Source organism: Nothobranchius furzeri, chromosome 2, assembly GCF_043380555.1.
Source record: "Nothobranchius furzeri strain GRZ-AD chromosome 2, NfurGRZ-RIMD1, whole genome shotgun sequence".
Taxonomy (NCBI): Eukaryota; Metazoa; Chordata; class Actinopteri; order Cyprinodontiformes; family Nothobranchiidae; genus Nothobranchius; species Nothobranchius furzeri.
Genome location: NC_091742.1, coordinates 29700226 through 29725843, shown reverse-complemented (window position 1 = coordinate 29725843; position 25618 = coordinate 29700226). Strand labels below are relative to the sequence as shown.

Genomic DNA, 25618 nt, shown 5'->3' with positions numbered 1-25618 from the left:
CTTATATACATCAATGTTTAAATTTAATGGGGACAAAATAAGGGCTGCACAGTGACGCAGTGGTTGGAGCTGTTGCCTTGCAGCGAGAAGGTCCTGGGTTCGATTCCCAGCCTGGGATCTTTCTGCGTGGAGTTAGCATGTTCTCCCTGTGCATGCGTGGGTTCTCTCCGGGTTCTCCAGCTTCCTCTACAGTCCAAAAACATGACAGTTAGGTTCATTGGTCTGTCTAAATTGTCCTTAGGTGTGTGTGTGTGTGTGTGTGTGTGTGTGTGTGTGTGTGTGTGTGTGTGTGTGTGTGTGCAGAGCCGGATTAAATAAATGGAGTACACTAAGCAGGCTGCATTTTTTGCATTGCTAACTCAGTTTTTACCTGACTTGTACGAGGAGGGCTATTATCGCCCTCCCGAATGTCCGAGCTCCTCACCCTATCTCTAAGGTTGAGCCCGGCCACCCTACGGAGGAAATTCATTTCGGCCGCTTGTATCCGCGATCTCGTTCTTTCGGTCATTACCCAAAGCTCATGACCATAGGTGAGGATTGGGACATAGATTGACCAGTAAATGGAAAGCCTGGCTTTCTGACTCAGCTCCCTCTTCACCACGACAGATCGGCTCAGCGTCCGCATCACTTCAGACTGAACCAGTCCGCCTGTCGATCTCCCGATCCCTCCTACCCTCACTCATGAACAAGACCCCAAGATACTTAAACTCCTCCACTTGAGGTAGGAACTCCACCACTTGCGGTAGGACCTCTCTCCCGACCCGCAGTAGGCAAGCCACCTTTTTCCGGTTGAGAACCATGGTCTCAGATTTGGAGGTGCTGATCCTCATCCCAGCCGCTTCACACTCGGCCGCAAACCTACCCAGCAAGAGCTGAAGGTCAGAGCTGGATGAAGCTAGGAGGACCACATCATCCGCAAAAAGCAGAGATGAGATTCTCCTGCCACCAAACTCGACACACTCCACATCACGGCTGCGCCTAGAAATTCTGTCCATAAAGGTTATGAACAGAACCGGTGACAAAGGGCAGCCCTGGTGGAGTCCAACCCTCACTGGGAACAGGTCCGACTTACTACCGGCTATGCGGACCAAACTCACGCTCCTCTGGTAAAAGGACTGAATGGTCCTTAACAGAAAGCCACCCACCCCATACTCCTGGAGCATCCCCCACAGGGTGCCCCTGGGGACACGGTCATAAGCCTTCTCCAAATCCACAAAACACATGTGGATTGTCTGGGCAAACTCCCATGCCCCCTTCATCACCCTTGCAAGGGTATAGAGCTGGTCCACAGTTCCAGGACGAAAACCACATTGATCCTCCTCAATCTGAGATTCAACTATCGATCGGACCCTCCTCTCCAGTACCTTGGAGTAGACCTTTCCAGGGAGGCCGAGGAGTGTGATCCCCCTATAGTTGGAACACACCCTCAGGTCACCCTTATTAAAGATGGGGACCACCACCCCAGTCTGCCACTCCACAGGAACTACCCCCGATGACCACGCAATGTTACAGAGACGTGTCAACCACCACAGCCCTACAACATCCATAGCCTTGAGATACCCAGGACGAATCTCATCCGCCCCCGGGGCTCCACCGCTGTGTAGTTGTTTGACTACCTCAGCAACTTCTGTCCCCAAGATTGGACAGTCCATCCCCAGGTCTCCCGGCTCTGGTTCCTCCTCGGAATGTGCGTAGGTGGGATGTATTCCTTCCGCCGTCTGACTATAGCCCCAGTTGACGTCAGCAGCTCCCCATCCCCACTGTAAACAGTGTGAGCAAGTTGCTGCCTCCCTCTCCTGAGGCGCCGGACAGTTTGCCAGAACCTCTTTGGAGCCGATTGATAGTCTTTTTCTATGGCCTCACCAAACTCCTCCGATGCCCGACATTTTGCTTCGGCAACTGCCACTGCAGCACCCTGCTTGGCCATCCGGTACCTGCCTGCTGCATCCGGAGACCCACAGACCAGCCACGCCCTGTAGGCCTCCTTCTTCAGCCTGAGAGCTCCCCAAACCTCTGGTGTCCACCAGCGGTTATAGGGATTGCCACCATGACTGGCACCGGCCACCTTGCGACCACAGCTAGCAACAGCTGCCTCAACAATTGCACAGTGAAACAAGGCCCACTCGGAGTCGATGTCCCACCACTGCTCTCGGGACGCAGTGGTGGGAGTTGAAGACCGTCTTGACAGGTTCTTCTGCCAGGCGTTCCCAGCAGACCCTCACTATGCGTTTGGGTCTGCCAGGTCTACGCGGCATCTTCCCCTGCCATCTGATCCAACTCACCACCAGGTGGTGATCAGTTGACAGCTCCGCTCCTCTCTTCACTCGGGTGTCCAAAACATACAGCCGCAGGTCAGATGATACGACTACAAAGTCTATCATCGTCCTGCGACCTAGGCTGCCCTGGTACCAAGTTTACTGATGGGCATCCTTATGTTCGAACATGGTGTTCGTTATGGCCAAACTGCGTCTTGCACAGAAGTCCAATAACGAAACACCACTCGAGTTCAGATCCGGTGGGCCGTTCCTCCCAATCACACCCCTCCAGGTCATGCTGTCATTGTCCATGTTAGCCTTGAAGTCCCCCAGCAGGACAATGGAGTCCCCTATGGAGCACTATCTAGCACTCGTCCCAGGGACTCCAAAAAGGGTGGGTACTCTGAACTGATATTTGGCCCATCAGCACAAACAACAGTCAGGACCCGTTCCCCGACCCGAAGGCGCAGGGAAGCTACCCTCTCGTCCCCCGGGTTAAACCCCAACACACAGGCAGAGAGTCTTGGGGCTAACAAAAGCCAACCCCAGCCCTCCGCCTCTACCTCAGCCACAAGCTCCTGCTCCTTCCCCGCCAGCGAGGTGACGTTCCATGTCCAAAAAACCAGTTTCCTTGTCCGGGGATCGGACCATCAAGGTTCCCACCTTGGTCTGTCACCCGATCCACACTGCACCAGACCCTTCATGTTACTCCTGTGGGTGGTGGGTCCACAGTTGGATGAGCCCATGTACCCGGTTCGGGCTGGGCCCGGCTGGGCCCCATGGGCGAAAGCCTGGCCACCAGGCACTCGCTCACGGGCCCCAACCCCAGGCCTGGCTCCAGGGTGGGACCCCCGGTAACCCTCCGGGCCGGGTACTCCGACTTTTTGATTGTACATCCATGAAAGATCCTCTGAATATAATAATTAAATAATATAACAAATAACTGTTTAGAGGAGGACAGAATCGTTCAAAGGCACATTCTTCTGGAAGCTCCTGATCCTGACGACACCACCAGAGGAGACCAGCTGCAGACACTTGAGGACCACCTACATCCAAGAGAGCAGCTGGTATCCGTAAATAATGAAATCAGGGCAGTTTTAGTGGGCTGTTTGTGATTGTGTAACATAAATGAACACATTACAGAATTTTCTCATGGGCTATTTTTTTTAACTTTCTCTGCAGCGGACAGTAACTAGCCCAGAGTACGTGGCCGTGTCCTGGAGAGCTGCTATCGACACGTTTCAGTGGTTTTCCTGCTTTAACATGTTAGATTAGCTGTTCAGCAGCTCAGCTATTTGCTGCTGATTAAAATCAGGTGTGTTGAAGCAGATAAACCTCTAAAACATAACAGCTCTCTAGGGCCGTGGAGCCAAACCTAAAAATCTAATCTAATGCTGTGCCTAAAGGCTACTTACCATTCAGAGCTGGTTCTGTTGGGTCAGCTCCGGTGGTTTCAGGCAACTCACAAGCTCAAAACAATAAGGCTCAGGTCCGTTTGTCTCCTCCAAATAGACGTGGTTCCTTTCTTCTCAAGTGTCTGGGTAAGGAGGGGGAGAAACGTCCTCCACTTCTAATGACTGCTCGGAGTGAAGGGAGCTAGCTTTGCCCTGTTACCCATCCGTCTTCGTCACTGCCGCGGCTCTGCCCTTTCGGTCCGCCAGGTAACGCCTACTAATGTTGCAGTATTTAAAATTGATACGTGGGTGGAGAAGGACTGATGCAGGCTCGACCTGCCCTTTAAAGATAAGGTTATCCAAACTGAAGATACAAATTTTCCTCTGATTTCCACAAAATCCATTCACCTGTTGACTGGGCCACAACAACTTATTAATGTCATGTTGAAACCTCTCTCACTCACTGTTGTACATCTTTATTTGCTCCCTGATCTGGTCTTTACTGATCATTACCAACTTGCTTGCATCTTACTGGTTTTAATTAATGTGTGAATCATGAGGAAAGGAAGGAATGCCTTCAGGTTTGGGATTGGGACCAGGAGGCCTGGGTTATACTCCCAGACTGGATCTGTGCTCAGACTCTAAAATCCCTGCTGACTGGATACCTGGTAGAGAGGGTGCAGACTAGGCAACACTAATCCGGTCTCACACAGAAACTAACACACACGTGCACGAGTCGGGTTTGATGTGCTGGCAATTTATCATGTAATGGGGGGCATCTTTATTATTGAAATCCACCTTTATTTCTAGGAAGCTGTTAATGAAATCTTTAAGGCAGTACAATTGCTTATATGTTATGTCAAGTTCTGGAGCTTAACAGGATCCATCTGATCACAGATACACTCCATTAGTAAAGCACTCGTGAAAGGTCGTATCTGTGACCCCACATGGTTTGTGGCTCCATAGTTACATTTTTTAATGTGATTTGCATATTTCTAGTCTATTCGCATCATGAAGGGATGTTTAGTGACAAAAGGGAGTGAATGCAATGTTCATTAGTGCAAAAATTAAAAAAAACAAACAGTTTAGGTCATGTTTGTGTTTGGACAGAAGCCATGTTGGATGCTGTCTGACTGAAGTTGTAAACAGAGATGATGATGATGATGATGATGATGATGATGATGATGTGGTAACCCCTCAGCTACATCATCCTTTTGTGCACGGCGCGCTGCTGGCTAGTATTTGCGCTCAGCCCAGCTGTCACCTCCGGCATTGGTCCACCAGGCTCTCACACGTAGGCGCGTATCCGACCAACCCCCTTCCTCCTACTAGACCAGACCCTGCGAGCGTCGGGATAGCCAGGCTGCAACAACCCGCTGCAGCTTGGACCGGACCCAAAAGCCAAGAGAACCGAGGAGGTAGGTCCGTGGTTTAAAATGACCGACGTTTGTGCATTTGGAGACACTGAGACGGACTTCGCGGTGGATGTTTTCTTTTCGGCGGTGTGAGCAGGGGGAGGGAGGGGGTGGTTCTCCGGATCTAGGTCTGTGTTGCCGGGTGGAGATCAGTGAGGCAGTTGGACATGTTTAATGGACACTTTTTGCAATTATTTTCCCAAATTACATTCAACGGTCACATAAAACCAACCAAACTGTGCTTTTTAAGTATTTGGATTTATCCTCTTGCATGATTTCAAGCTGAATCGTTGTGTAGAAACCAGCTTTTCGACACCATTGTTTGCTAAATACATCATCTGCATTCTGGGAACAGATATTAGCAGCACGTGCCCATCAGCAGCTAATAAGATCGTTTTATACCACTTTTTGTTGTTTTTCTTGCATTTAAACGGGTTGTTTACGCGCAGCACGAATCCCATCTCATATGAGTAAACCTTAACGGTAATCGTGTTTTTCAGAGGGCTTTTATGTCGTTTTATTTTATTCAGTCTTGATGTTTTCAGCCGTTTCTTCCTCATTCGGTCCGGTCCCTCCCGGTTAAACTCGTGTCACAACACGTTGTTAGTCTGGGGGTGTGTACCCGAGAAACCCGCGCTCAGCCAATCAGCGGCCGCGTCACACCCACACTCTGGCGCTTGTTTACTACTAACGCTGAGCGCTGATTGGTGGAGAGCTGGGGGGAAGTCGGGCTTTGTGCTGCGTTTGGATACGTGGAAAAGAATCGGAGAAGTCGGCTCTCCAAGACCAAAAACAACACTGCCAGTCACGTGTTTTCACGCTTCCTCATGGTTAAGTCCACATGTGTGAGTAAAGTCGACCTTTTTATTCAATGAAAAGATTTAGTTCAACTAAGACTGTTTCCTTCACATTTTTTGTTTTTTATTTGAATTTTAACATTTGTGTGAATTCGCGGTTCTGACTTTTCTGTTTGTCTTGCAAAAAAAAAAGAATTTAGATGAAGTTCGATGTTTTTTGTTGTTTTTTTATAAAGAGAAGCGATGAGCTTGTGTGTCAGCACCACTGAAAATGCCCGTTATCATTAGAAACATCTTGTTTCTCACTTTTTATGTTTAGATGGTTTTTCTGGATTATTCCTGCTGAGCCCCCCCCCCCCCCCCATGCGCTAAAGACGACCAAACTCCATCAAGATTTAGTTTACCCATGACCTAAGTCCACTCAGGTTGCTTTACTGGCCGAACCCTCTGGTGCTGTTGGAGTCTCACTATAAACCTTCACTTCTGTTAAAAGCAGCGTGTTCTGGTTCTTTACAGCGATTCTGTCTTCATCCACAAGTAAAAGTGAAATAATGCTTCTAAAAAGAAGAAAATATCATTTCATTCAAGATAAAAATCACGAGGCGCTTCACAAAAACAAAAAATGTAAAAACATAAAAAAGCATTTAGAAAATGTTTAAAAATATATTTAAAATGAGCAAAAATAGACAATTGTGATAAAAAAGTTAAGAGAGAGAGAGAGGGAAGGTGTGCAGATAACACAGCAGTGTGTGAGATTCCTCCACCAGTTATGGTTTTTGAAAGTAAGAAATTCAGCGTTTCGTGGCTTTGTTTGGGTCTGTGTCTGCAGAGAAGTCGGTGCTGAGACCTCTACCTGTGTGCAGCAGCACTACGGCAGCTATGGGAACAGAGGACGGTGCTTTAGCGAGTCCAGGTGGGACGGCGCCCTGCCCGCCTGGACCACAGGACCGCGTCTCTACGACGACCCATGACAGCGTTCAGCAGGCTCTGGTGAGAGGACCGTGCCATGTGGTGCATTCATCAGAGGAACTGGTTAGAAACCTGTCTTCCCAGTCCAGCTGAGACTAAAGGATCTAGCGTTTATGGATTTTATTTTTTAACTAACTGCTCGTAAACTTTCTGATTTAGATCTAAGATATGTGACTCAGGTTTCTAGGGTGCATGTCAGGAAGCTCATGATGCCCCTTCCTCCCTGTAGAGGTTGAACAGTCAGAGTAGCCATCATAGGAGCAAGATGTTCGTCTGGGGCAACCTGGCGGCCCCCACCCAGCCTGCAGGAGCCGCGGTTTACCTCAACAGCGTGTCAGCCGGCGCAGAGGCGGCCGACAGGTGAGGGGCGTCTCACAGTGCTGCTGCAGGAATCTGACTATCCTCTTGAGCGTATTTCTCTGTCGTCTGCAGCTTCAAGAGCCCGGAGTCTGTGGAGATGGACGAGATCATGGCTGCTATGGTCCTGACCAGCTTGTCCTGCAGCCCCGTGGTTCAGAGCCCCCCACAGACGGATCCTGGTCCAGGTTCGACTCGCTAACGTGTCTCCTCTGACTGGAACCAGCTGTGACCCGTCTGAGTGACCAAACTAGTCCAATCTTTCTCCAGCAGGATCCTCCTCATCGGTCGACATGGAGGGTGGGGGTGGGGAGCTGTCCGACAGCGGCAGCAGCGGTTACTGGAGCTGGGATCATGGCAATGTAAGCCCCGCCCCCTCGCCGTCTGTCACTGAAGTAGACAGCAGTCCTGACGAAGGCCTGCACCTGGAGCCAGATCAGGGGGAGGAGCTTACCGCCAAAAAGCCAAAGGTAGACAGATCCGACATGATTGACATCTGGTGTGAGGGTTCTGGTCCTTATCTGTGGGGTGTGAGGGTTCTGGTCCTGACCCGGGTTCGGTTCTGGTCCCACAGAGCTCCCTGAGGTGTGTGTACAAGTGTCTGTGGCCCAGCTGTGGGAAGGTCCTCACGTCCTCGGTGGGAATCAAGCGACACATCCGAGTGACACACCTGGGGTGAGCAGACCTCCGAAGCTCTTCCTGAACAACAGGAGATACCTGATCTTTTCTGCCAGCCGTTTGGATGGATGAATGAGTGAATGAGTGAATGAGTGAAGTCTCCAGCTGGTGAAAGGTGAGACTACAGAGTTCTGCTGACACTGTTCTCTCTCTGCAGCTGTGGGTCGGATCAGTCCCAGAGGGAGGAGGACTTCTACTACACTAAGATCTGCTGTGAGGCCGGCTCTGCTCCGGGTCCAGGTCCGGCTCAGGCCTCTAATCCTAATCTCAGCTGGGCCTCGTGTGGTTCACCTTCCGGCTCAGAGCTCCAGATCCCTATGGCTCACAGGCCCAGGTCCAACTCCAGCTCTGGGCCCGGCCCGAGCAGACCCAGTTCCCTCAGCCAGTCGGCCCCCAGCAGCTTCTGGCAGATCCACTCGGAGCATCTCTATCAGGTGGGCGTACGTGTCCTCACACGGGTGAGAAAGAGTTCCAAGTCAACATCAGTATGTGTTCAGCAAGTCCGAAACCCCGAGCCCTTCCTTCCACCAGACGTGAACGCACCACCGCGATGGTGGACGGGTTCTGTTCACCAGCAGCTAAGTGTGACGCGTGCCAGAAGCTGGTTTTTAAGCACTGCGCTGTCAAATGCGTCAAACTCCGCCTTTCAGATCGAGGCAGACAGGAAGGCTGGTGAAAACAGTGTAAACATCCAGAAGTTTTCAAAATAAAAGTCACGTGCAGATGAACGTACGTCACTTCCTGTGGAACGTCCGTAGCCGATGTAAACAACAGAAACGATTACAGACCTCCTTGGATTCATGCGGCTGTCTGTCTCCTTGCTTGTAATCATGATTTTGTGACCTCACAAAACCAGTTTGATCCCGTTTCACATCTGCAACTCACCTGGTTGGAAGGCAGCTCACAGGTAAACGCATCTGTTATGTTACACGCCGCTCTCACTCCGGTGGAAAGTAGGGCTAACCCCACCTAGCAGTAATCATCATCCAGCATGTTTCCTGATCCAGAATCAGACATTACTAGTTGATCAGAGCAGGAACCTGGTGCTGGTTGTTTTACTGCTCCAGAGGTGTGTGTGTGTCGTCCCCCCCCCCCCCCCCCCAAGAAAAACAGACAGCCTCTGTCACGAGCCAATGAGCTGCAGCCTTGTTTATGCGCCACGGAGCAGCACATTTCACTGGTGACCCAGAGCCGCCCCGCCTGTAAATGGATGCTTTGTGACGGCGAGCTGACGGCTAGCAAGGAGACCAGACCCTCAGCAGCCTGCAGAGCACACACACGCACACACACACACACGCACGCACGCACACACACACACACACACACACACACACGCACGCACACACACACAGATCAGGACTAGACACACACACACACACGCACGCACGCACGCACGCACGCACGCACGCACGCACACACACACACACACACACACACACACACACACACACAGATCAGGACTAGACACACACACACACACACACACACGCACACACACACACACGCACACACACACACACACACACACACACACACGCACGCACGCACACACACACACACACACACACACACACGCACGCACGCACGCACACACACACACACACACACACAGATCAGGACTAGACACACACACACACGCACACACACACACACACACACACGCACGCACGCACACACACACACACAGATCAGGACTAGACACACACACACACGCACGCACGCACGCACACACACACACACACACACACACAGATCAGGACTAGACACACACACACACGCACACACACACACACACACACGCACGCACGCACACACACACACACAGATCAGGACTAGACACACACACACACGCACGCACGCACGCACGCACGCACGCACGCACACACACACACACACACACACACACACACAGATCAGGACTAGACACACACACACACACACACACACACACACACGCACACACACACACACGCACACACACACACACGCACACACACACACACACACACACACACACACACACACACACACACGCACGCACACACACACACACACACACACACAGATCAGGACTAGACACACACACACACGCACACACACACACACACACACGCACGCACGCACACACACACACACAGATCAGGACTAGACACACACACACACGCACGCACGCACGCACGCACGCACGCACACACACACACACACACACACACACACACAGATCAGGACTAGACACACACACACACACACACGCACACACACGCACACACACACACACACACACACACAGATCAGGACTAGACACGCACACACACATTATGATGCTGCTACCACCGTGCTCTGCTTATGGGAGGATGGTCACCATGGTTTCCATATGGAATGTTGGGAGCAGATAAAACATTCGAGTCTCTCAGAGCTTCCTGTTTCCTGGAGCGACTCCCACATGTTGGATCAGTTCCAGAACGAAAGCATCTTCATGTTTTAGATGTGATGTCATCTCATGGGAGAGTGATCAGTGTCTCTCTCACCCCCCACAGGCCTGTAGCCCTGTCCAGGTCTCTATGGCCACCAGAAACCCCTGTCCCCAGGGCTGGACCCCCTCCACCTCCATGTCCAGCCACAACAACTCTCAGGTTGGTCTTTAGCTTTGGTTCTGGCGCTGCTGCGTTAACCTGGCAGTGTTTTAGGAGTAAACGGGCCTCTTTGGTAGACATCGTAGACGTGTTCCTACTGAGGTGCCTTTGTCTCCTCAGATGGTGAAACCTCGTTGTCGGTCCGTTAGCGTCGGGGAGCAGTGGCTCCAACAGAACCGGCTGCAGCCCATGAGCGCGTCGCCCTCCCGCACTCAGTGCTCCTTCAGGTATTCAGGCTCCCACACCTGGCCGATGCTTTAGCTAGTCAGGACGTGACCCTTCCTTCCGTTTCCTGCAGGAAAGGCCGCAGCGAGGCCAAGAAGTGTCGCAAGGTGTACGGCGTGGAGCGCAAAGACCAGTGGTGCACGGCCTGCCGCTGGAAGAAGGCCTGCCAGCGCTTCCCCGACTAGAGGAGGCGGCGAGGGAACGAGCGGATGAAAAGACTTTTATCAAGAGAACAAACGGATCTAAATCAGGGCCTGGCCGCCATCCAGAAAACCAACTTTTACATGTTTTTATTATTTTTGTTTATATTCTTTCCTAAAAGGAATGCAAATGAACTTTTGTGTATCTTTGTAACTCCTGGAAACTGAAGTCTGAGAAAGGTGCTGTTGACTGACCCTGTGATGTGCTAAGCCCCGCCCCCTTTTATCCAAAGGTTGTACTCTGCTCCTGTAGCTCCGCTGTATTAGACTCGGCCGTTTTCTTGATTCCAGTGGTGGTGTACGTTATATAATGTATGACTATTTTGTACCCTCTTGGTTTTTTATCGTCTCGTCTGGCCCGTGTTCGAGGCGGACGCATCTTTTCTATGTTTTTGGCACTTTGTTGGAACATTCACTCACACGAATAAGCTACATTTGGTTTGATTCAACCAAGGTCCTTCCATGGCTTCCTTCCTGCCCGGTGTCGGCACACCACCAGTGTTAATGACCAGCGATGGGATGGATTCATGGCGGGCGCGCAGACATGAGGAGACGCGTTTGTATTAGAGGAAATATATTGTCAAACACAATAAAAGAAAAGCACTGAGCGTTTAAACAGACCTGATTCTGCACCACATGGTTCATTCATCGGTACATATCCGGTCCGACCGGAACACGGCTGTCACAACGTCCGCCTTCTATGTTGGACCAAAGGAAAACACGCTAGCATCAGTAACTGGTTTAATCAAACACCAGTAAGCACTTCAGCGCTATTTGTTTTCTGAGCTTTAGAGACTAAACCCACGGCAGAGCGTTCCCACCTGAGATGTCTCGCCAGGATGCACAGCTGATCAGAGCTGCTTCACCTGTTGGACACGTTAAAGATGCTGCAACCCAGAAGCACGAGCACCGACTCCTCTGGTTTTTAACTCTGTCAAAACATTTGCAAACGTTCGTGTTAAAAACCAAACATGCACATGTGTGCTATCGTTAGCCATGCTGCACAGACGACATGAGCAAAGAACAATTGGTGACACGGGTGGGAAAGTCCCGCCCCTTTAAGAGCTCAGGTGAGCTTCAGAGCAGAAATCTTAGTTGTGGTCTTCTGCTTTTTAAGTTTACAGAAACACAGGTATGCGGTTACCATGGCAACCCCCATGAACCACTGTTGGTAGCTTTAACATTTCTTTTCACCTTATTTCTCCTTTTACGTCTGAAATCTGATGTTTTGTCTTTGCTTTGACTTAAGTAGCTGGGCGCTTAGCGATTCCCCTTCAGCTCTTTCAGTTATTTTTAGTGTAAACGTGATTTTTATTTCTGTTATTTTTTAGATCATTTTAGATTCGCCTGCACATTCTGGTAAAACTCCTAAAATGTGCTATTTCACATCCTCCGCCTTTCTCCTAACTTTGATGAAGACTCAGTAAAGCAGGAGACGTTCGTCTTGCACGGAGCAGCTATCCCACACCGATCTGTATCTGGGAAGGGTGTTAGGATCAAAGTGATCAGCGTGATTTTAGCGTGCTCCAACGCTAGAGGGCACTGTTGGTCCACTGGGAGGAGATGTTTTTTACATGTGAGCTCAGGAGGAGGAGGGAGGAAGGCAGCAGGATCCTTCCTGTTGTCTTTTAGTTCCGTTTATAAAGTTCAGAAAACCAATTTTATCTCCATTGTGTGGAATTAATTACATTTCTTAAGCAGAAGATTGGAGTCTTCTACCAGTAATTAACAGTTTGTGCCTCAGTCGTCTCAAAGCCCGACCCGTTTACGTCTAACTGAACTAGAGCCGGTTTCTCTAGGCTCCTCGTTTCTGCCCCGACGTCTGGCTAACTCAGTCCCAGAGCTGCAAACGCTTTTCTTTACAAGGATGAGTCCATCCTGCCTACAGAGTGCAACAACCCACGTTCCCTCCATCCATGTGAGACAGTACATTCAACATCTCACCCTGACGTCCGAAGAATTTAGCAGTCGACCACTTTTCCATCATCTGGTTCAGTTTTATTACCGACACACAAAAATATATTCAGCTGCACTTCTCTAATTCTTTTATTTCACAGAACGGCATGTAGATATGTTCAGTAGGAGGACATCACCATCAAAACATTCTTTGTTACTCAGACAGGTGCAGAGGGGTGGAGTCTGTTGTTCTGACGTCACGGGTTAACTCAAAGAGCTGCTGAACAGAAACGGATGGGGAAGCTGAGGTCACCGGGGCGTGGTTCTGGGACACCAACACACGCGTCACAGTTTGTTTTGCCTCCAGACTCGAGTCATGGGGATGCTGTTGAGCCTGCCGCTGCGGTTGCTCCTCATGCCCAGGTACTGCCTCAGCAGCTGGTTCACGCGTTTCTGACTGTTCCACTTTCGAGCGGATTTCCGGACCCCAATGAATCCGCCGTAGCGCTTTTGTAAAGCCCTCATGGGTGAGCCCATCAGCTTTCTGTATCCGTGACGACCCCTCTGAAAGCCACCGAAGCGTTTGGATAGGGTGAGACTCTCCGAGCTGTCCTTCTGGTCCCCTTCTAGCTGGACGTCTTTCTTGGAGTTTGTCTCCTCCCTGTCTTCCTCTGCCAGACTGAGACCCAGACCCCACAGGCCCTCCCCCTCCTCCGAAGACTCCAGCAACGATGAGTCATACTGGACGCTGCGCTGCTCCGTGGGGCCTTCGTCCTCATCTTCATCCTGGAGCAGCTTTACTGCTGCGGACTGCAGCACTTCTCTGTCTACGTTCAGGTCAGGAAGGGTCAACTCCAGCTCCTCGCCCGCTCTCTTGAACAGACTGGCTCCATCAGAGAGTGAGGGATGGTGGGATAGCTCTACAGCACGTTTACACACTTCCCACGTGAGTGAAGAAGAGACGTGACCCTCACACTCCAGCAGACACACCTGCAGAGGGAGAGGAAGACGTCATGTAGCTCCAACAGGACACGTCAGAGGCAGATGAAGGGTCTGATGACAACCAAGGAGACATCACACACACACACACACACACACACACACACACACACACAAAAGTCTAGTTTTAAGGGTTTTGATGGAACAACTAATCAAACGTTCTTTAATTCAGGAGCCTCAGCAGGATGAGGAAGATCCAAATGGAACCTCCTCATCCTCTCCCCCCTCAGGTCATGGGCACATGTAGCCAGGTTTTCATCAACCCCACCCCGCCCGTTGGAATGAACATAGGACCACACCACCACCAAGTCTACTTCTGAAGCACGGGTCCCTGAAACAAAGTCCAACCCTGACCCTATGATGTCCGAGGATGTTAAAGACACATTCTGGTGCCAAGAAAGCACTTTTTTCAACTGGTGGCAAAAGTTATTTTAGAGTTTGTGTGAAAACACCTTCAGGGGTACAAATGTTCACGTGAACACGGTGAAAGAGGAGGAGATTAGTTCAGCGAGCGTCCCAGCCTTCTTCCAGGACGTCAGAAGGAGCACCAGATGTGCAGAAAACCATTCTACATCCTGTCATGTGGTAAGTAGCAGCTACGCTGGGGCAGAAGGGATTCTGTTGTGACGTCATATACGACACATCTGACTTGTAGTCTTTTTATTTACAGAGTTTTACAAGCTGATAAATATCTAAGTATGTGACAGACACAGTCGAAACTCAAATAATTCCCTTTCACTTAAATTGAAATACAACGTGTGGGATTCAGAGCATTAGGCTGAGCGGATTAGAAAATAGCTCGCTCGTAGGCATGCCAAGCCTGTAGGTGGCAGAAGTTCCCAAACTGTCTGCGTCTTTGCAGAAACACATTCCTTGGATGTGGAACATGTGAGTAGTGGACAGTAACCCTCCTCAACACTGTCCGTCACCCGTGGTCGTTACATCGAGCAGTAACTGATCTCGAGTAAACCAGGTCACACGCAGACACGTCCCACTCACTGCTCCCTAAAAGACATTTATGGAGCCAAATGTGAGGTTCCCACTAACGACATCTCGCCATGCCACACGTCTTGTTATGCCCAGACAAACCAAAAATGGGAAAAGGGCTGGAGCTAACTGAGCAAACACAGCTAGGAGATAACCTCTGACTGTTGGTTAAAATACAAGTTTGGCCGCAGACCGCAGCGATCGGTCAAGTTTATTTATATCGCGCCAAATGATGATAAGACGTCTCAAGGCGACTGGAGACGGAGCTGTCCCAGCATGGGTGGTCCGCGGTGGAGAGGAGACCCAGCAGAAGCTCAGCAACACTATCCAACGCCGAGTTCCAAGCCTTGTTTTAAATGAACACTGATCCTGGCGTCAAGCACATCTACATAGTTGCAAGCAGTATTTGTTAAAAGAAAAATAAATAAATACATTTAAGGACAGAGCGTGAGGATCCAGTGGAGGTACACTACTGCCGACATCGCAGCGTAGCGCTTTGAGAGCATCTGCGTTTCTACACGGGTTCATCGGGACTGGATCAATTCAGGTTTTTGCTTCTAAATATGGTCATCAGATCCGGTCGGGTAACTTTGTTATTATTAGTTCATTCTTGTGTGTTCGTGTCCTGAGACGTGTGGAGGGCCTAAACCACGTGAATATTTCTTCTCAACCTTTTGACTCATATAGCAAACATGATGAGGTTAGTTATTTTGAGGGTATTGACTATCAATAGATGGCTGAAATAACGTGTGTTACTTATAATGTTAAAGGATTGAGTAGCTCGTTAAAAAGAAAATAAGTGTTGAACCAACTGAAACAACTCCATTGTGCTATAGCATCAACACCTTTCAGAAAAGGAACGTGTGAAGCTGAGGAGAGAGTGGGTTGCTCTTCATATCAGTGCAATGGGAGGAAGAGACGGGTCACAGTGCTTTTTAATAAATCTATCTACTTCTGTCGTGAGAAAACCATTAGTGATAAAGAAGGAAGATATGTCATGGTGATTGGATGTATAGGTGGCATTAAAATGACTACTTAATCTATATTTCCCGAATGAGGACTGCCCAAACTTTTTCAAAAGCATGGCTGCTGATAGCGGACAAAGCAGAGGGAATTATACTGATGGGAGGTGACTTTAATTGTGTAATTAAAGCATCTGTAGATATGCTCCCTGCTGACTTTGGCCCAAGATCGAAGAAATCTTTTAATCTATATGCACTGATGGACGAGCTGGGTTTAGTTGACGAATGGCGGCGTCTTCACCCCAAAGAAAAGGATTATAGTTTGTTTTCAAATGTGCACGGCAGTTCCTCGAGGTTAGATACGTTTTTGATGTCTGGTAGATTTCCACAGAGCGACCCAGTGTAGTATTGAAGCTATTAAGATGCTCCAGTTTATCTGAAATTTAAGGTGAATCCAAGTAATCAGTTTAAATACTGGAGAGCAAAAATATCTATACTAATACAACAAAGCAATTCAACAGGAAATTAAACAAGGGTTAATAGAATATTTTCGGTTTAATGATAATAACACAGTATCCCCAACCACCTTGTGGGAGGGGTGTTTAAAGGGGGAATATCATTGCAATATCATCAAGGTTAAAAAAGAAAGACTTGCAGAACAGTTAAGTTTGGAGAACGAAATGAAGAAATTAGAGAGGGAATATCAAAGAATACAAAATAGCGTCACATTAAATCTGCTAAAACTAAAACGGGACAAACTGAACGAGTTGTTAACTTATAAAGCTGAAGGGCAACTTGGGTTTACAAACCAAAAATACAAGAACATTGTGATCAACTGTGTCAAAGGCAGCACTGAGATCTAACAAGACTAGAACAGACACAAGATTCTTATCTGAGGCCAGAAGAATATCATTTGTAACTCTCACTAATGCAGTTTCAGTGCTGTGATACTCTCTAAAACCAGACTGAAATTCCTCAAACAGAGCATTAGTTTTTAAATGCTCACATACTTGGATGGCCACTATTTTCTCCAGGACTTTGGATAAAAATGGAAGGTTAGATATTGGTCTATAATTCATTGGGTCATCTGGATCCAGAGAAGGCTTCTTAAGTGAAGGTTTGATTACAGCAACCTTAGAATCCTGTGGTACATACCCATTTACTAAGGATAGATTGATTGTATCTAGAATGGGGGCAGTAACCAAAGGAAATGCTTCTTTAAATAATTTGGTTGGGATTGGATCCAAAATGCAAGTTGAAGGTTTAGATGAAGCTAATATTTTTGATAAATCTGAAAGCTCAACTGGATCAAAACGGTTCAAGCACAGATGAGGTTCTACAGTCACCTCTGATGCTGCCTCACTTACTGAGGAAGAAGAAATCGCATTAGGGAGGATGCTAAAGATTTTGTTTCTAATAGAATTAATTTTACTTGTAAAAATCCCATGAAGTCATTGCTGCTGAGGGCTAAGGGAATAGATGGCTCAGAGCTATGATTCTGTGTAAGTTTAGCAACTGTACTGAAAAGAAATTTAGGATTATGCTTATTCTCCTCAATTAGCGATAAAAAATAAGCAGTTCTAGTTTGTCGAAGCTTATTTTTATAAAGCACAAGACTATTTTTCCAGGATATGTAGGACTCCTCATGGTGCGTAGAGTGCCATGTTCTCTCCAATTTCCTAGAGTTTTGTTTTAAGGCTCGTAAATGAGAATTAAACCAAGGAGCCAACTTCCTGTCCCTAATTACCTTCTTTTTTAAAGGGGCAACATCATCTAATGCCACACGTAAAGAGGAATTAACATGATGATCTAAGGCATCAATTTGTGAGGGGCTAGAACTGAAAATATTGCCCTCTGCTACGTTCCTCTGAGATGCTGAGGACAGTAAAGATGGAACAGTTGATTTAAAAGACGCAACTGCGTTGTCTGATAGAGACCGCCTATAGTGAAATTTACTTTCATGTCTCGAGAACTCAGTTACAAAAAACTCAAAGGTTATCAGGAAGTGGTCCGAGAGGACTGGATTATGCGGAAAGATCGTTATTTCCTCACACTCAATGCCATAAGTCAGCACAAGGTCCAATGTATGATGGCAGGAGTGGGTGGAGCTATGTATTCTTTGGGTAAAACCAATTGAGTCTAAGAAATTACTAAAGGCTACATTCAGGCTATCACTTTCAATGGTAAATGGCCTGTATTTTATATAGCGCCTTCTAGAGTCCTAGAACCCCCCAAGGTGCTTTACAACACAATCAGTCATTCACCCATTCACACACACATTCACACGCCAGTGGGGATGAGCTACGATGTAGCCACAGCTGCCCTAGGGCGCACTGAAAGAGACAAGGCTGCTGAGCACTGGCGCCACCGGTCCCTCTGACCACCACCAGTAGGCAAGGGGGGTTAAGTGTCTTGCCCAAAGACACAGCGACAGACTGAGGGGGGCTCATACCTGCAACCTTCTAATTATGGGGCGAGCACTAAATTCCTGTGCCAACATCGCTCCAATGTAAGCATGAATGTAAAAATCCCCTATTACAATGGATCCAGCAAAAAAGTACAGAAATTTTATTAACTGGGGTCAGCTGAATTGGTCCAGTTCCATCAACGAGTGAGAAAGAGCTTTTATTTGGCTTTTTATGAATAGATGTTGAACATCCAACCAGCTGAGATGTAAACCGGTATCTTCACTGCAGGTCTAGACCAGATGATTTTACTGTCACAGGGTTAATGGCCCTTGTTCCTGCTGTCTACACGAAAAGTTTGTGCCTTATGAGACATCCATCGTCTGACAAGTGTGAAATCTGCTCCTGAACACGACTGACAGCTCCAAATGGGAAGAAATTACAAAGTGGTTTGAAGGACAGCGGGTAAATGATGCCCACTGATGACGATGTTTGGCTGGCTCTGCAGCTCCTATAATGATGTTTCTGTGGTTGGAGATCTACACGTGATGCTATTAATATGTTAGTGGTTGTTTGAGGCGTTTAATGACTTTTCCGTCTTCTTGTCATGGTTCTTGGCATTTTGATTTCCTGTCAGATTTCTAAATTGCTCCACAACCAAACCAGAATGAAAATAAGGACAAATCAGAATATTTCCTCAAACACCCCCCTTCTGTAGAGGATCACAGTGTAGGGGGACAGGTAGGCCGTGTTCTGGGGCTACAGCCTTCAAAGGATCCGACCATTGGGTCTGGGTCCTTCATGCACTATGAAGCAGCTGTAAAAATGGACTGTTTAAGCCCAGATTATGCTTCTGCATCCGCTCCACAAGGGAGAGAAGCACACACATTAACAGACATTTTGCCTTCAGACTTCTCTGTCTCCTGGGGAGTGTTGCATAGCAATTCTCCACCAGGACAACAGAGGGCGTAGCGTGGTTCTGTGGTATCCTGTCATGTATCTGGTCCAAGATAGTGTGTTTACTATTGTGTTTATAATGTGTTTTTTGTATTTCAGAGACTTTTTAATACAGTCAGATTTGTCCTTTGTTCTCCCCCACCTCTTCTTGCACTCGCCACCGCTAAACCCACGTTTCCCATCATTTCCATCCACAATTGTAAAACATTTGCTGTGTATCCTTTTACTCCTCCAGTCACGGGTGAATAAAACGTCATATTTTTTCCATGACGCATTCTTAAAGCTGGTGGATTGGGAGTTGGGAAAAAATGAGCTGAGATATCTGGCACTGCAGTCTGGTTCCAGCATTTTTAAGTGATGAATCACTGTTGTAGACACTAAGGAAGGCTGGGAGAGGTTTCAGCTGTTAGATTAAGGTGTTAAAAAGACTAGGCACAGCGAGGAGATATGTTTTGCTTTCGGTTCTACAAACGAACACCAGAGGCTTGCTAAAAGCAAGCTAAAACTGCCTAGTTCCTCTTTAAACTATGGGCAGATTGGCTAATGCTAAGCTAGCGCATAGCAGGCTCACGATCAAGTGGAGTTCAGAAAAAACACGATGTTTATGACTAAACTTTACAAGCGGAAGAAAAATCTCCATCATTCCGTTTATTTGTGGATGGCTGCAGCTGCAGCAGTATGGAGCAGAACCACAGCAGGTACCTGCAGTCAGGAACTCAAGCCTGCTCCACACCGCAGCAGGTTTATGGAAAGTCATTGTAGCATGTAATTCACAAACGCTTCTGTCTTAGACGGGATTATGTTGGCAACCCGTATGTAATGAAATATATATGCCACCATTACATTGTTATCAGTAGAAATGAAATATTGGCATTTCCAGTAGCTTACTACTGAACATCTTAATGAAATACGATCATATGTGGATATATTTAGATATGTTATTTAGCCTAAAATGTTAATGCAATATGTCAAATTTTGTTACATAAAATATTTACTACAGTATTTTCCGGACTATAAGCCGCCACTTTTTCCCACGCTTTGAACCATGCGGCCTATAATGAGGTGCGGCTTTAGTCAACCAGAAAGGATGGATGCTGGAAAGTCTAATGAAGGAATGGTTAAAGGAGCGCTACGGAAAGTGCCCAGGAGGATTTTCTTCACAGTAAAACGGCGCTGCTTGTTTTCCCAGCTTCACCCCGGGATGATGACAGCAACACGGAGAGCGACACGGACATCGCCACAGAAAAGGTATGTGACAAAGCTCTTCTGAGGCTGTTCAGCTCCGACACTGAAGAAGAAGAGGACTTTAATGGTTTCAGTGCGCAGGAGGACGATGAATAAACTAATCAATAACTTTTCTGTTTTGTTTGATACTGATCAGTTCAGTTACGTTCAGTTAAACTACGTTTTCAATTCAGTAGATTTCTGCGGCTTTTAGCCCGGTGCGGCTTATATTGAGGTGCGCTCTATAGTCCAGAAATTACGGTAACTATGAATATCAGTTGGGAAGGAGGGAACTAGACGACACCAGTTTAACACATATTGTTGATCCTTTTATAATTTTGTTGTTTTATTGTCATATTTTAAGCAGCAGACCACAGTCTCCTTTCACTTGAAACGTCGTCAATACAGTTTTGCTCACAGCCCCACTTTGTCCAGTGGCGGCCATGATTGCTGCGTAACAGAAATACGGATGAGTCTTGGGATATGAAGGACACACAGACCTAACCAGGCTTCAAATGCAGCCTTGGAAGACTCTGGACAGACTTTATCTACACACATCACAGACTTTGTCTCATTATTTCATGAACTCTGTTTTAAACAACAGATGTTGCCTGTGAACGGTCTTTATACTGTTCTCTGATTGGTCGTTAAGCTGAACACAACCAGGATCAACAAACTCCAGCTGGTGACTTAAAACACCAGTTAACCCTAACCCTAACCTGCTTCAACTGTACAACTGATGACGAAAAACTTCTACAATGAGGGTTAAAAACTTTATACATATAAAATAATCATTTCTTTTCTTTCATAAACTCTGAGTTCAGTTTTGTTTTAAGATGAGAAGCAAAACCCACTCCTTCATCTTATCTCGCTCAAACGAGATAAATTACATTATTATCAGAAAACCTGCTGGCATCAAAGCAATGGGGAGAAGGGGGAGTTCCGCCATGAAGCTATCTACGGAAATTACTTATCCATCGTAAATTAAACCAGCACGCCAGGGGATTCTCCACGACAGACAAAAGGAGACAATCTGAGGGAGTTCATGAGTGAGAGGAGATAAAGGTGTGTGTTCAGTTCACTCGGTGTGTATCCTCATGAGAGGACACGGGTGGTTAGGGCGGGGGAGTGGTCTCCCAACCACTAAAACCAGCATCCCACTGGTCGGTGACTGGTGAAGACAGAAAGAAATCCAAATTTCTGTTGAATTCACATTGAATCATTCCATATGAAAGTGTTGGAACACGTTTTATAAACGTCTGAGTTTTATAAACGTCTGAGTTTTATAAGCGTCTGAGTTTCATAAACGTCTGAGTTTTATAAGCGTCTGAGTTTCATACACGTTTGAGTTTTATAAACGTCTGAGTTTTATAAGCGTCTGAGTTTCATACACGTTTGAGTTTTATAAACGTCTGAGTTTTATAAACGTCTGAGTTTTATACACGTCTGAGTTTTATACACGTCTGAGTTTTATAAACGTCTGAGTTTTATAAACGTCTGAGTTTTATAAACGTCTGAGTTTTATAAACGTCTGAGTTTTATACACGTCTGAGTTTTATAAACGTCTGAGTTTTATACACGTCTGAGTTTTATAAACGTCTGAGTTTTATACACGTCTGAGTTTTATACACGTCTGAGTTTTATAAACGTCTGAGTTTTATAAACGTCTGAGTTTTATACACGTCTGAGTTTTATACACGTCTGAGTTTTATAAACGACTGAGTTTTATAAACGTCTGAGTTATATAAACGTCTGAGTTTTATACACGTCTGAGTTTTATACACGTCTGAGTTTTATAAACGTCTGAGTTTTATACACGTCTGAGTTTTATAAACGTCTGAGTTTTATAAACGTCTGAGTTTTATACACGTCTGAGTTTTATAAACGTCTGAGTTTTATACACGTCTGAGTTTTATAAACGTCTGAGTTATATAAACGTCTGCGTTTTATAAACGTCTGCGTTTTATACACGTCTGAGTTTTATAAACTTCTGAGTTTTATACACGTCTGAGTTTTATAAACGTCTGAGTTTTATACACGTCTGAGTTTTATAAACGTCTGAGTTTTATAAACGTCTGAGTTTTATACACGTCTGAGTTTTATAAACGTCTGAGTTTTATAAACGTCTGAGTTTTATGAGCGTCTGAGTTTTATAAACGTCTGAGTTTTATAAACGTCTGAGTTTTATACACGTCTGAGTTTTATAAACGTCTGAGTTTTATAAACGTCTGAGTTTTATACACGTCTGAGTTATATAAACTTCTGAGTTTTATACACGTCTGAGTTTTATACACGTCTGAGTTTTATAAACGTCTGAGTTTTATAAACGTCTGAGTTTTATACACGTCTGAGTTTTATAAACGTCTGAGTTTTATAAATGTCTGAGTTTTATACACGTCTGAGTTTTATACACGTCTGAGTTTTATAAACGTCTGAGTTTTATACACGTCTGAGTTTTATAAACGTCTGAGTTTTATAAACGTCTGAGTTTTATACACGTCTGAGTTTTATAAACGTCTGAGTTTTATACACGTCTGAGTTTTATAAACGTCTGAGTTTTATACACGTCTGAGTTTTATAAACGTCTGAGTTATATAAACGTCTGAGTTTTATAAACGTCTGAGTTTTATAAACGTCTGAGTTTTATAAACGTCTGAGTTTTATACACGTCTGAGTTTTATACACGTCTGAGTTTTATAAACGTCTGAGTTTTATACACGTCTGAGTTTTATAAACGTCTGAGTTTTATACACGTCTGAGTTTTATAAACGTCTGAGTTTTATACACGTCTGAGTTTTATAAACGTCTGAGTTTTATAAACGTCTGAGTTTTTACACATCTGAGTTTTATAAACGTCTGAGTTTTATACACGTCTGAGTTTTATAAACGTCTGAGTTTTATACACGTCTGAGTTTTATAAACGTCTGAGTTATATAAACGTCTGAGTTTTATACACGTCTGAGTTTTATACACGTCTGAGTTTTATAAACGTCTGAGTTTTATACACGTCTGAGTTTTATACACATCTGAGTTTTATAAACGCCTGAGTTTTATAAACGTCTGAGTTTTATACACGTCTGAGTTTGATAAACGTCAGAGTTTTATACACGTCTGAGTTTTATAAACGTCTGAGTTTTATAAACGTCTGAGTTTTATACACGTCTGAGTTTTATAAACGTCTGAGTTTTATACATGTCTGAGTTTTATAAACGTCTGAGTTTTATACACGTCTGAGTTTTATAAACGTCTGAGTTTTATAAATGTCTGAGTTTTATAAACGTCTGAGTTTTATGAGCGTCTGAGTTTTATAAACGTCTGAGTTTTATAAACGTCTGAGTTTTATACATGTCTGAGTTTTATAAACGTCTGAGTTTTATACACGTCTGAGTTTTATAAACGTCTGAGTTTTATAAATGTCTGAGTTTTATAAACGTCTGAGTTTTATGAGCATCTGAGTTTTATAAACGTCTGAGTTTTATAAACGTCTGAGTTTTATAAGCGTCTGAGTTTTATAAACGTCTGAGTTTTATACACGTCTGAGTTTTATAAACGTCTGAGTTTTATAAACGTCTGCGTTTTATACACGTCTGAGTTTTATAAGCGTCTGAGTTTTATAAACGTCTGAGTTTTATAAACGTCTGAGTTTTATACACGTCTGAGTTTTATACACGTCTGAGTTTTATAAACGTCTGAGTTTTATAAACGTCTGAGTTTTATACACGTCTGAGTTTTATAAACGTCTGAGTTTTATACACGTCTGAGTTTTATAAACGTCTGTGTTTTATAAACGTCTGAGTTTTATACACGTCTGAGTTTTATAAACGTCTGAGTTTTACAAACGTCTGAGTTTTATAAACGTCTGAGTTTTATAAGCGTCTGAGTTTTACAAACGTCTGAGTTTTATACACGTCTGAGTTTTATAAACGTCTGAGTTTTATACACGTCTGAGTTTTATAAGCGTCTGAGTTTTATACAAGTCTGAGTTTTATAAACGTCTGAGTTTTATACACGTCTGAGTTTTATAAACGTCTGAGTTTTATACACGTCTGAGTTTTATAAACATCTGAGTTTTATAAACGTCTCAGTTTTATACACGTCTGAGTTTTATAAACGACTGAGTTTTATAAACGTCTGAGTTTTATAAACGTCTGAGTTTTATAAACGTCTGAGTTTTATACACGTCTGAGTTTTATAAACGTTTGAGTTTTATAAACGTCTGAGTTTTATAAACGTCTGAGTTTTATACACGTCTGAGTTTTATAAACGTCTGAGTTTTATACACGTCTGAGTTTTATAAACGTCTGAGTTTTATACACGTCTGAGTTTTATAAGCGTCTGAGTGTTATAAACGTCTGAGTTTTATAAACATCTGAGTTTTATACACGTCTGAGTTTTATAAACGTCTGAGTTTTATACACGTCTGAGTTTTATAAACGTCTGAGTTTTATAAACGTCTGAGTTTTATACACGTCTGAGTTTTATAAGCGTCTGAGTTTTATAAACGTCTGAGTTTTATAAACGTCTGAGTTTTATACAGGTCTGAGTTTTATAAACGTCTGAGTTTTATAAACGTCTGAGTTTTATACACGTCTGAGTTTTATAAACGTCTGAGTTTTACAAACGTCTGAGTTTTATAAACGTCTGAGTTTTATAAGCGTCTGAGTTTTACAAACGTCTGAGTTTTATAAACGTCTGAGTTTTACACACGTCTGAGTTTTATACACGTCTGAGTTTTATAAGTGTCTGAGTTTTATAAACGTCTGAGTTTTATAAACGTCTGAGTTTTATAAACGTCTGAGTTTTATACACGTCTGAGTTTTATAAACGTCTGAGTTTTATACACGTCTGAGTTTTATAAACGTCTGAGTTTTATACACGTCTGAGTTTTATAAACGTCTGAGTTTTATACACGTCTGAGTTTTATAAACGTCTGAGTTTTATACACGTCTGAGTTTTATAAACGTCTGAGTTTTATAAACGTCTGAGTTTTATAAACGTCTGAGTTTTATACACGTCTGAGTTTTATAAACGTCTGAGTTTTATACACGTCTGAGTTTTATAAATGACTGAGTTTTATAAACGTCTGAGTTTTATAAACGTCTGAGTTTTATAAACGTCTGAGTTTTATAAAATCTGACTCATTTGGGGAAGTTTTGTAAACTAATAGCAAAAATGTGACGAGATGTCTTAATTATCAATTTGCAATATGGTCATCAATCCTTTTTGCAATGGTCACACATTTCCCACACAGACTCAAGGAAACTA

At 45.2% G+C, this 25618-nt stretch overlaps 2 protein-coding genes across 2 annotated transcripts in view; one reads left to right on the top strand and one right to left on the bottom strand.

Moving 5' to 3' along the window:
* The first annotated feature begins 4220 nt into the window (after nt 1–4220).
* znf395b (zinc finger protein 395b) lies at nt 4221–11543 on the top strand. Its single transcript, XM_015948347.3, has 11 exons — nt 4221–4317; nt 4789–5067; nt 6691–6851; nt 7060–7190; nt 7263–7375; nt 7458–7657; nt 7762–7862; nt 8023–8299; nt 10403–10498; nt 10619–10725; nt 10797–11543. The coding sequence occupies exons 1-11, from the start codon at nt 4221–4223 to the stop codon at nt 10906–10908; spliced, it is 1674 nt and encodes a 557-aa protein (XP_015803833.3). The 3' UTR covers nt 10909–11543.
* A 1353-nt stretch (nt 11544–12896) lies between these two features.
* Nucleotides 12897–25618, bottom strand: part of pnocb (prepronociceptin b) — a 50013-nt gene continuing 37291 nt past the window's right edge. Inside the window, exon 3 of the mRNA XM_015948350.3 lies at nt 12897–13809. Within this exon, the coding sequence (XP_015803836.3) occupies nt 13165–13809 (645 nt within the window). The 3' untranslated portion in view covers nt 12897–13164. The remainder of the gene's footprint in view (nt 13810–25618) is intronic.

Coding starts and splice junctions, on each gene's coding strand:
- znf395b (XM_015948347.3), top strand. CDS start 4,221: ATGCCTTCAGGTTTGGGATTGGGACCAGGAGGCCTGGGTTATACTCCC. Junction 4,318..4,788: donor CCCTGCTGACTGGATACCTG/GTAGAGAGGGTG, acceptor GTCTGACTGAAG/TTGTAAACAGAGATGATGAT. Junction 7,376..7,457: donor ACAGACGGATCCTGGTCCAG/GTTCGACTCGCT, acceptor ATCTTTCTCCAG/CAGGATCCTCCTCATCGGTC.